Source organism: Garra rufa, chromosome 24 (genome assembly GCF_049309525.1).
Source record: "Garra rufa chromosome 24, GarRuf1.0, whole genome shotgun sequence".
Classification (NCBI taxonomy): domain Eukaryota; kingdom Metazoa; phylum Chordata; class Actinopteri; order Cypriniformes; family Cyprinidae; genus Garra; species Garra rufa.
The window spans coordinates 38,515,342-38,527,949 of record NC_133384.1 but is presented as its reverse complement, the minus strand read 5'-3'; the positions used below and the strand labels follow the sequence as shown (position 1 = coordinate 38,527,949).

Genomic DNA, 12,608 nt, shown 5'->3' with positions numbered 1-12,608 from the left:
TTTTGAAAATATATTAATATAGAACGCCTTTATTTTAAACTGTAATACTATATTGCAATATTACTATTTTTTTCTGTATTTTTGATTGAATAAATGCAGCCTTGAGGAGCATAATTCTTAAAAACCCAATAAAAATCTTACTGTATTATAACCTCTACTGACAAAGTTAGTCTGTTTTTAGCATGATTAACATGTTATTAACGTCTTGCTAGCATGATTAGCAAGTTGTTGGCATGTTGCTAGCATGATTAGCATGTTAATAACGTCTTGCTAGCATGATTAATAAGTTGTTGGCATGTTGCTAGCATGATTAGCATGTTATTAGCATGCTGCTAGCATGATTGGCAAGTTGTTGACATGTTACTAGTATGAACAGCATGTTATTAACATGTTAGCATAAGCATGTTGTTAGCATGATTAGCTAGTTACTAGCATGTTGCTAGTCTTTTTTTAGCATGATTATCTTATTATCATCTTACTAGCATGATTAGCATGTTACTAGCATGTTGCTAACATTATTAGTTAGTTACTAACGTTTCTAATCTGTTTTTAGTATGATTAACACGTTACTAGCATGTTGTTAGCATGATTAACATGTTACTAGCATCCTGTTAGCATGATTAGCAAGTTAACATGTTTTTAGCATGAACAGCATGTTATTAACATTTTAGCATAAATAGCTAGTTACTAGCATGTTGCTAGTCTGTTTTTAGCATGATTAGCATGTTATTATCATCTTGCTAGCATGATTAACATGTTTCTAGCATGAACAGCATGTTATTAACATTTAAGCATAAGAATGTTGCTAGCATAATTAGCTAGTTACTACCATGTTGCTAATCTGTTTTTAGCATTATTAACATGTTATTAGCATGTTGTTAGCATGATTAGCATGTTGTTAACATGTTTCTAGTTTGAACAGCATGTTAACATTTTAGCATTATAAGCATGTTGCTAGCATGATTAGCATGTTATGTTAGCATATTGTTAGCATATTTCTAGCATGAACAGCATGTTATTAATATGTTAGCATGTTTAGCATGTTTTTAGCATGTTATTAATATGTTAGCATGATTAGCATGTTGTTAGCATGTTTCTTGCATGAACAGCATGTTATTAATATGTTAGCATGTTTCTAGCATGAACAACGTGTTATTAATATGTTAGCATGTTTAGCATGTTGTTAGCATGTTTTTTGCGTGTTATTAATATGTTAGCATGATTAGCATGTTGTTAGCATGTTTCTAGCATGAACAGCGTGTTATTAATATGTTAGCATGATTAGCATGTTTTCTAGCATGAACAGCGTGTTATTAATATGTTAGCATGATTAGCATATTTAAACCAGCTAAAACCAGTTGATTCAGCTAAAAACAGCTAAAACCAGCCTAGGCTGGTTATCTAGTCTTAGCTGGTTTAAGTATGGCTGGTCTTTTAACAGTTCTCCCAGCTTGACAAACTCAGACTAGTCTGACTAGCTTAACATTGGCCAAAACCACTTTAAAACCAGTCTGGGAGATCAGCTTAGGCTGGTTTTGTGTTTTTGTTGGGCTTTGCTGCAGCAATAAACAGTTTAAATACACCTTTACACTCACTGGACAAAAGTTTTCACCCCCTCAATGAAAGTCTATGGGATTTTTGGTGCTTTTCATAATCTTGTTTTACGAAAACCATAAGCCGGATCAGTTAGAGAAGATATAGCAGCCCGAGTCAGACCGGTCTAAAGGTTTGGACCAAGTTTAGTGGTTGTAGCTTAAAAACTCTTTAAAATTTAGTCTCAGAAGAAAAAGTTTAAATAGTAGATCAGTGGATTGTCTTTACATGTGAATCAGATGGAGGGCGTGTCTTGAGCAGAATAAGGTACATAGAAGTCAAGCGTGTGACTCTATAACTCAAGTTCTGGGAGAAGTTGCTGATTTAAAGGTCAGGATCAATAAAATATGTTCTTTATAAATCTGTGCCTTTCAGTAAAGAAGCTCACCTGCAGAACACCAGATCATTCCTCTCCAGAAACGCCGTCCTCCTTCATTAATGATGGCGATGCTCATTTGAACAAAGCTGCATTAATTATGCATGAGACTCATTTCAGGCCGGTAAATTAATTAGCCGCTTCTGTTCGGCGGCTCCGCCGTATCTTCTCAGGTTCAGCGAGAGAGGAGCGGAAATGATGATGAGGAAAAAATGACCAATTTATGTTTTGAGCGGCTCATTGGAGACGACGATTAGCCAGGGTTAAAGTCATTGGAAGAGGCTGATGAGCTTCAGACACCTTCATTAAGATCTTCAGTTCATTCCCGACATAATCACTTTGTGTTGCATGGCGTTTGAGTTGTCGAATATTACTTTTTTTTAGATTATGTTAGTAAAATGGGATGTTAATATTAATAGCTGAGGCACTTATTTGAAATAGTTATTAGGGGTTAAAGATCAAAAGAAATTTACAAAAGTGATTTTATGTACATAGAAAGCACATTAAATGCAAGTAAAGTGTCTACTTTTAAGGTTTCAAATAAGTTTTTGAAGAATAAAATGTCAAAATTTGGTTGAAATAATGTTAGATTGTCATTCAGTGTAACACAATATTTATGTCAAAATTCAAACAACATGCCTATTCTGAAATATATAAAAGAAAGAGGGAGCATATTAAATTTTATTGTGTTTTAAATGAGTGAAAAACCTAGTAGATAGTTACTACTTTTTATACACTTGTCTCTTCACTTTATTCATTTATTTATTTAAAACTTCTTTTATCTTTTGAATTTTCTCCAAAAAAATACCTTGTTTTCATTTTTATATCTTTTGTTTATTTTATTTATTACATTGATATTTCATTTTCTCCTATTTTTTTTAATTATATAGATAGTAATAGATTTAATTCATTAATAGATTTAATTTTTTTTAATTATGTTAATCACTGCATTAAGATGAACAACTGATGCATGCACTTGAAACATTTATAAATATGTAAGATTGTATTTTGTATTTTTTATGTACTTATTTATATTTAAAACTTGTTGAAATTTGATATAATATATTTTATCTTATTTATATTTCAGTATACATTTTTGTATTTAAAAAAAAATATTTTTGTAATCAGATTTGATAATAGTTGTAATTTTACTTTTTGTACATTTGTCTCTCCACTTTATTTATTTTTTAAAACCTGTTAAAATTTCTTTACAATTTTCTCCAAAAAAGTCCTTCATTTTATACCTTTTGTTTTTCATTTTTATACCTTTTGTTTATTTTATTTATTACATCGATATTTAATTTTCTCCTATTTTTTAAAATTAGATTTTAATTTTTTTATAAATAAATATGTAATATTTCTTTATTTAAAACTTTTTCTTTAAAAAAAAAAAATCATAAAAGTAATAATTTTACTACTTTTTGTACATTTGTCCCTCCACTTTATTTATTTGAAACTTTAAAAATTCTTTACATTTTTTTTCCAAACAATAATTCCATTTCCTCAAAGAAATGTGCAGCAAAATCTTCACCGATGTAATTGAGTATGTGAATCTGCTGCTGAAGTTTCTTTGTCTTAAACTTCACACTTGCACAGCTGGAAGGGTTTTTGCACTGAACTTTGACTTTGACCCTTGACCCTTAGTATCCTATCTGCCTAGTTGCCAAGGCAACCGTCTTTGAACATCTTACGTCTTTGAACATCTTACAGCTCTACAGGTCTCTTCTTCCCCTCGTATTATTTTCCTGCAGTTATTTCAGCCGAACATGTAAATGGTGCATCATTTACTCGCCCTCATGTCGTTACAAACCGACATGTTTGTTGTTTTTTATCTTTCCGCTCCGCTGGTGTTTGCTGTTCTTCATATTTTAAATAAGCATTGCTGTAATGAATTCATACAGAAACGCATTCAACAAATCATCTCTTTATTTCTGTGCAAAGCCAATAAGTAGCTCTGCTGGTGGAATTCTATTAGATTTAAACATCAGCAGTGATTAAATGGGTTTTATTTCAAACGTAAGTGGATGATATTATTTCACACATGACACCGAGAACAGGCCAGAAGAGGAAACGCGATCTGCACTTTGTTTGCACAAAGCCACTATCAAATAATTAAAGTTTAATTGCCTTGTTTATCTGTTTAGCAATCTCGCACTAATTGATGGAGCACCGTCGCTTAATGAACTTGACTTTGATTAGGCCGATAAGGATTTCAGCGATCCGTCGTACGATGAAATCCATTAGGATGCGTCTCTGGAGGGTAACTTCTCCTCAGATAGCGTCTGTTTTCATTAGAAACCTCAGAGGAAAAGCAACCCAAAGCAAAAGAATGGACTAAACGGTCTTAAATGTGTGGTTTCAGACGCCCGCAGGCTGTTTATTCAAACCAGTGTAATCGAGAACAAAGTTCTGCTGAAGATCTTGGTGTTTCTTCAGCCAACTAGTGAGTTGTTAGTGAAGACACTGTAATGACTTTCCTCAAACATTCTGTTTAATGGTGTTTATGTCAGTTATCATCACTAGATAGTGCTCATGGTCATTTAAACCTAACCCTAACCCTAACTTCAGAGATATCAGAATCAGAAACTCAAATATTTCTCGTTAAAATGTTCTGAGATGTTATTCATGTTCATTTTATAGCTCTTTTATAGATTTTTTTGAAGCATTCAATTCATAGTAAAAACTAAAATTTTACCAAAATGTCTTTTTAATATAATTAATAAAAAATGCTAATATTTTTTATCACTAATTATGTATATAAAGATGTAGATGAAATGTATTTTAAAGTAGTATAATATAATTTTGGTTGATTAACTTATTTGTGACCCTGGACCACAAAACCAGTCATAAGGTTAAATTTGACAAAACTGAGATTTATACATCATATGAAAGCTCAATAAATAAGCTTTCTATTGATGTTTGGTTTGTTAGGATAGGACAATATTTGGCCGAGATACATCTATTTGAAATCAGAAATCTGAGGAGGCAAAAAAATCAAAAAGACTGAGAAAATCACCTTTAAAGTTGTCCAAATTAGGTTCTTAACAATGCATATTACACATCAAAAATTACATTTTGATATGTTTACAGTAGGAATTTTACAAAAAAATCTTCATGGAACATGAACTTTACTTAATTTCTTAATGATTTTTGGCATAAAAGAAAATTCAAAAATTTTGACCCATGCAATGTATTTTTGGCTATTGCTACAAATATACCCCAGCGACTTAAGACTGGTTTTGTGGTCCAGGGTCACATTTATAAACATTTCTTTGTGTTTTACAGTTTAATATAATTTCTGTGTGTATGTATGTGTATGTGTATGTGTATGTGTGTATATATATATATATATATATATATATAATTTTTTTTTTTTTTTAATTTATTAAAAAATGTTTTGTCCTGAGCAATAAATAACAATGGGTTCTATTTACACTATGTTGCAATAGCAGGATTCTATATTTATAATAGGCTACTTAATAGATGCAAACAGATGCAATTATCTGCAGTAATTACGTACTGAGTGTAAATTAGTTTTAATTAAATGTATTAAATGGTACTGCCTTATTGGGCCAATAGGCCCTCCCTACACCTACCCTTTTTAAGTTTTCAATTCATAGTAAAAACTTAGCAAAATGTCTTTTTAATGGAATTTTTCTAAAAAAAAAATACTATTTTTTTTTATCACTAATTATGTATAAAAAGATGTCAATAAAATTTATTTAAAATTGAATAATATATTTTTTGTTCATATACTTATTTATAAAAATTTTTTTGTATTTTACATTTTAATATAATTTATGTATTATATATATTTATTGTTTTCTGAATTTTTTCAAAAATGTTTTGTCCTAAACAATTAAAACACCTTATGAGCAATAACATTTGGCAGCGGCTATTTGCACTAAGTGTAAATAACAATAGATGCTATTTACACTAAGGACAAGTAGCTATAGATTCTATTTACACTATGTTGAAATAGCAGGATTTTCTGATATTTATAATAGGCTACTTATTGCAAATAGATGTAATTATGTACTGAGTGTAAATTATAGTTTGAATTCAATTTATTAAATGGTACTGCCTTATTGGGCCAATAAGCCCTCCCTACACCTACCCTAAACAATACTTTATTTTCAACTTTTCAAATAAATGCCTTTCTGATATGAAATGAGACTTGAAAAGGGAGAAAAAAGTTTGCCAGACGGGGGATTCGAACCCGGATCAATTGCGTCGAAAAGAGTGAAAAACATGATTTATCCTCTGCACCACTGGAGCCGATTAATGGACATCTTTTGTAGTGTTGACTATTTCAATCACACTGTGGTGCCAACAAGGCGGGCTATTTGCACTTATTGTAAATAGACACTCCGATAATATTTTTCTCTTTTAGATCTCTTCATTTGTTTCATAGGAACATAAATGTTGAAAATGACCACAGGGCATTTTATTCCTGCTTTCTCTCCATTCACTAGACTGGAAATCCTATATCAATCGAAATCGATTGCATCTAGGCCTGATGAAATAGCTTTTTCCTGACAGATCAAAGATGTTGCTGCATCAGGAGTGAAGTGCATTAATGGCCTTATCAATGCAAATGAACACAAATCAATCAGCACGACTCAATGCTGATGACTGCACTGATGAGTTTGTTCACTAATGAAGGCTTGTTTTTATGAATCCAGTCCAGAACTGAAGGAAAGAATTAAACTAATACTTACTGAATGTTCTGTCCTTCCCATTTCTCCAGCTGAAGCCGTGTGGTCACGAGTTGATGTCCAGGAGAGCATTTTATAAACTGTTGAGCCGGGCAGGAGGAGGTGAGAAGCTTTGGGTTGGGCCATTAGAGAACAGAAAAGAACAGAACATCAGCGTCTGATGATTGAAGCAGACCATAAATCCTTCCCTGGATTACTTCAGTGAAACAGCAGCTGTGAGACGCACTGTATATTTACAAACACACACATAATCAACATATTCACATATGCAAACCAGATGAATGCAAAATGTGAGTTGTAGTTCATGTCTATGGTTTAAGGTCCATGTATATTGTTCTGCATTTAATATGGATATATTAACAGTGCCCAGATGATCAGCGGCGTCTCTCAATTGAAAAGAAAAGCACCACACATGTTTGTTTGTTTTTTCGCCATGATGGACTAATGATCCCTTTATCGTTCTGCTTTTTTGTTGTTTTCAGAATTAGATTTTGTTTTGGAAAAGTCACCACCACTACAAAAGTAAAAGAAAACTTGAACGAAGACTATATCCCACCACTCCCTTTTGGGACCAGTCTGTGACTTGCTCATTCACCTGGACCCAACACAGTGCTTTAGAGGCTCTAAACTGCTCTTGTCTGCTTTGGAGGTTAGCACAAGTCTCCAACAGCTGCCATCACCAGCTCCTTTGCGTACCAGATATAAGGTTCAACTTGCCCCCGAGGATTCAGGGCTCACTCCACTCTGAGTATCATCACCTCCTGGGCTTTGGTACGTGGCACCTCTCTAGTTACTCTCACTTTAATCAGACTTTTCCTCTGTCCAGCTGGTCCTGTCCAACTTCCCTCTCCTACCTCCTCTAAATCATGAACTGTGTGTCTACCCAAGCCATGTTGTTTTGTGCTAGTTCTTCGGTACTTCCTCAGAATTTGGTCTAGCCCTCAGCTATTCTTGCTATCCAGTCCTTGCTGTCTCCCATCAGCCCCTCTGTTCCTCAGGTGTCGTGGATCTATCTTGGGCTTTCTGTGAGCCAGCTCCTCCTGGCTGCGTGCATCCCCTGGCTCCACCACCAGCTGCTGATCACTCCACCTCGGACTCCTCCGCCGTTGCTCCTTCCTCCTTTGGCTCCACATGGGGCCATCTGGCTTACAGCTCCACCGGCTCTAACTTTGTCAGACTTCGCCCTTCCTATGCCATCCGCTAGACCCCGTTTCTCCACCCCTACAACCCTGTCTGACTTTGCCCTTCCTCCTACCTCTATTTCAACTCGGGGACTAGTCATTACAGCTCCTTCGTGGCCTTCAAAGCCTATGGTGTCGTTCCGGTCCATTTTGCATTAAAGACTTCCGAAACTTTTATCTTCCTCCTACTGTGTTTGTATACAGCGCAGTTGTAACAGACCTACAATGGGTAACCTAATTGGTGTTACTAACTACAGTTTTCATTATAATCTGAAATCAGTAACAGACGACAAGTTGTTAGCAATCTACCCAGCACTGCGTAACTGTGGATGGTGGCTAGTCACATGACCTGTAGTAATCCTGTAGCAATCAGGAAGCAGTATTACTGCCTTTTTAAGACTGTTGTCCTGCTTCTCTCTATTTTTTGTTTGTCTCAGACTGACATATAGTAGACATTTAATCACAGACATACTTGTTTTACACACGTCAGTCAAACACATAACAGGAAACCGGAAACACACAACCAAAGAGAAAGTGAAAGTGTGGTTGAGCTGTTGTGTGTTTGTGTCTCTGTATTCATGCAGTAAAATGGCAGAAGCCAAATTTTCTCAGGATGAGTTAATGTGTCAAGTGTGTCTAGATCTTCTGAAGGATCCAGTGAGCATCCAGTGTGGACACAGTTACTGTAAGAGCTGTATTACAGACTTCTGGAATAAGGAGGATCAGATGAGAGTCTACAGCTGCCCTCAGTGCAGACAGACCTTCAGTCCAAGATCTACTTTAGCTACAAACACCATGCTGGCTGAACTGGTGGAGACACTAAAGACAACCAAACTTCCTGCTGACTGTGACGCTGGAGCTGGAGATGTTCAGTGTGATGTCTGTACTGGAAGAAAATACAAAGCCATCAAGTCCTGTCTGGTGTGTCAGGAATCTTACTGTCAAACTCATTTTGACCATCATGAGGAATTTCATTCACGTAAGCCACACAAAGTGATCGATGCCACTGGACGACTGCAGGAGATGATCTGCCAGAAACATGAGAAACATCTGGAAATGTACTGTATTACTGACCAACAATGCATTTGTGAGCTGTGTACAAAATATGAACATAAAAACCACAACACTGTATCAGCTGCAGCACAGAGGACAGAGAAACAGGTATTTCAAACTAGCAATCAAGTTAATACTCAGTGTAGTGATCCAGTAGTTTATTTTCTGTGTGATGCAGAAACACATTCAATTTGAAGCTCTACATCGGTGTCAGTTACACTTATAATAATTTAATTTGTAGTGTGAAACAGGCCTGAATCTTTTCAATTCAAGTACACATGGTGATTTAGTCCCAGTAGTTTTCTGTGATATTTACTGTCATCTGTTTGTCCTGCAGAAGATGTTTCAGCAGAGAATCCAGCAGAGAGAGAAAGATCTTCAGCAGCTGAGAGAGACTGTGGAGTCTCATAAGGTGAGTCTGGAGAAGAAGAGAAGTTTGTCTCAGTCTCAGTTCAGACTCTCTTGTCTCTTTCAGTCCCACTGAAGCCTGAATCACTGTGTGTCCTAACAGCGCTCTGCACAGACAGCAGTGGAGGACAGTGAGAGGATCTTTACTGAGCTCATCCGCTCCATTGAGAGAAGCCGCTCTGAGCTGATACGGCTGATCAGAGATCAGGAAAAGACTGCAGTGAGTCGAGCTGAAGAACGACTGGAGCGACTGGAGCAGGAGATCAATGATCTGAGGAGGAGAGACGATGAGCTGGAGCTGCTTTCACACACACAGGATCACATCCAGTTCCTGCAGGTAACAGAGATCTAGAAGAACAGGACCATAGTGGACTTGAGCCAGATCCCAAACATGAAGTGTTGTATATTACCTGTATATTAGCAATTAGTCCCACAAGGATTTCAGGCAAAAATGTGAGTGGCTGCAAAATGCAGTGTTTTCTTTATTTTACAATAAATTTGGCAATGAGAGAATCATGAAATCCTGGAGTGACTGAGTACTGCTTTAGCATATTGAAACCAAACAAAACCTGATCGAACATGAAACATTAAAGGGATAGTTCCCAAAAATGGTATTAACCCCTTTGGGGTCAACAAACATGCCGGCGTATTTTATGTTTTGCATTTTGTCCTGATAATGCTGATGGGAACTTGAATCTATAAAGGGTCTACTTTTTTGTATGCACTCATAATTACAACAAAACTCTGTGCTTTCGTAAAGTAAAGGAAACAAACAGGGTGCACCTTCTGTCTTCTCTGTCTCCTTGAACTTCTTTCAGAAATGCATCACAAAAATGAATCAAAACTCAGGGAATACTTGACACACAGACATGAGAGATATATCTAGAGAAAGCATCTACTTTTAAATGTAAGTCATAACAAAAACAAATACATGAAAATGAAATATTCTTTGATTAAGTAATCTGTATTAAACCATCGCAAGATACAATTTTACGGTCATTGCTTGTAATGTGGTCATGCCCATGAGCACCTCGGCTATTGATATGACAATCGTCCCTGTGAAAATATAAATGCACACATCACCTCTTTAAACAAAACTTCAAGTTAATTTCGGCTACTTTTCTATTTTGGAAGAAGACATGCTGAGAAGAATAAGCCAAAATTGACCTCCAAAAAACAATACGATGCGACGCATGGCTCATTTCTTACATGTCTCACAGTTACACTGAAGCATTGTTTAGTCACTTCAGAAATTTGTGATTCTGCAATTGCGCAATTTTGTGCAAAATCAAACACTATATTTTTTGTGGCACCTTGCATTTTTGTATGAAATCCCGATGAGACTGATTGATAATATACAGTGTCATGTTTTTAAAGTTTCAGTGTCTCTAACCATTCTAAAGTTATAAATAATGGTCAATCTAATCATTGCCTTTGAGCTGTTTTTTTATTATTATTATTATTTTTTTTTTTTTTAGCAAATCTACTCAACCCTACACTGAGACTCTATTATGTTCTTAAGCTGTTAGATGGACATTTATCTTCTTAGCAGATGTTTTATCATCCAACTACTTTCTAGAAAGTTCACATAGAGTGGCAAATACTAGAATCTGTATCTCTAATGTGATAAAATGAATAAGAGAAGAATGAATGAAGTTGATGCTGTGAAAGTGCTGGATTGAGGTGAATTACTAAAGATCAGTCAAGTCAACAAGAGCCGCACAAATCTGATGTTCCCGCAGGTTATTGAGTGAAGTGTGGAGCTGATGAGTTTTGATTTCTGTTTTCTGTAGAGTTCCCAGTCTCTCTCAGCACCTCCTGAATCTCCAGACATAAGTTATGATCCATTCAGTTCTCTGTTCTCTTTTGGTGGCCTAAAAGAATCTGTCCGTCAGCTGAGAGACAAGCTAGAGGATTTCTGCAAAGAGGAGCTCAAGAAGATCTCAGACAGAGGTAAAGTCCAGGAGATTCATCTGCTTTCAGAATTGAGTCCATCATCATCTCATATCATGGACAACATCATCTTAGAAATGTCTTAGGAATGGATGCAGGATCATGAGAATCACACTGTTCATGTCTGTTGATTTCCACAGTCACATCCACCAACATTGTTCCCAGGACCAGGAACGACTTCCTACAATGTAAGTCACTGATGATGCACTGAACATGAAGAGTTCATAAACAGATTCCTAATTCCTAATTCTGATGTGTTTTGTCTCCATCAGATTCCCATCAACTCACTCTGAATCTGAACACAGTGTTTAAACGCCTTCATCTGTCTGAGAGCAACAGAGTGATTACTGGCACTGACACAGTCCAGTCGTATCCTGATCATCCAGACAGATTTGATGAGTGTCGTCAGGTGTTGTGTAGACAGAGTGTGTGTGGACGCTGTTACTGGGAGCTGGAGTGGAGTGGAGGTGAATATGGTGTACGTATATCAGTGTCATATAAGAGCATCAGCAGGAAGGGACATCGTAATGAATGTTTGTTTGGATATAATGATCAGTCCTGGAGTTTGCACTGCAATCCCCCCAGTTACTCATTTATACACAATAACATAAAGACTGATCTCCCTGTAGATTCTGTCAGCAGTAGAATAGGAGTGTATGTGGATCACAGTGCAGGAACTCTGTCCTTCTACAGCGTCTCTGACACAATGAGCCTCATCCACACAGTCCAGACCACATTCATTCAGCCGCTCTATCCTGGGTTTAGGGTTTCAAGGGGATCAACAGTGAAACTGTGTTGATAAATCAAAATAGATTCTACCCATAATGCTTTGAGCTACATGATAAATCAGTAACAGTAAGATGTTATAGACTCTCTTCGTTTCTCTTCATGACATTAATAATGCAGCTGAAGTTCTGTCATTGAAATAACATGTCTGAATGTAAATGTATAATAAATCCCATATATACAGTAAAATCTCTGTGTGTGTGTGTGTGTGTGTGGAAGAGGAGGGTCCTGCTGATTTTGTTGACTGAAATCAATCATTTAGTTTGTAGTGTCAAGTCAGTTATTTACATTAAAAAAATAGTTATTACTCACTTACTTTTCAAATGATCACTCAGTAAATGATTAGTCAGTAAATCATGATTCGTTTAAATTATTATTATTTTCTCTCTTTTAATCATCCCTTTACATTTTTTCTACATTGTATCATACTGTTCAGATTGGACAAAATTTACAAATGTTGTGTAAATAAATGTGTAAATAATGCTTCTAAATTTGGGGGGAAGCACCTTTCAAGCAATTAGACCGTGTATGAGACAAATA

At 35.8% G+C, this 12,608-nt stretch overlaps 1 protein-coding gene across 1 annotated transcript; it reads left to right on the top strand.

The window, feature by feature from the left end:
- Positions 1-7,727: 7,727 nt before the first annotated feature.
- Positions 7,728-12,180, top strand: LOC141300971 (tripartite motif-containing protein 16-like). The gene is made up of 6 exons (XM_073831242.1): positions 7,728-9,050; positions 9,259-9,333; positions 9,433-9,666; positions 11,123-11,282; positions 11,423-11,470; positions 11,555-12,180. Exons 1-6 carry the CDS (start codon positions 8,457-8,459, stop codon positions 12,079-12,081), a joined length of 1,638 nt encoding a protein of 545 aa, XP_073687343.1. The 5' UTR covers positions 7,728-8,456; the 3' UTR covers positions 12,082-12,180.
- The last annotated feature ends 428 nt before the right edge of the window (positions 12,181-12,608 follow it).

Bases quoted from the DNA above. Each gene is read 5' to 3' on its own strand.
- LOC141300971 (XM_073831242.1), top strand. From the start codon at position 8,457: ATGGCAGAAGCCAAATTTTCTCAGGATGAGTTAATGTGTCAAGTGTGT. The intron at 9,051-9,258 runs GTTAATACTCAG...TTTGTCCTGCAG, and splicing joins TATTTCAAACTAGCAATCAA to AAGATGTTTCAGCAGAGAAT. The intron at 9,667-11,122 runs GTAACAGAGATC...TGTTTTCTGTAG, and splicing joins ATCACATCCAGTTCCTGCAG to AGTTCCCAGTCTCTCTCAGC.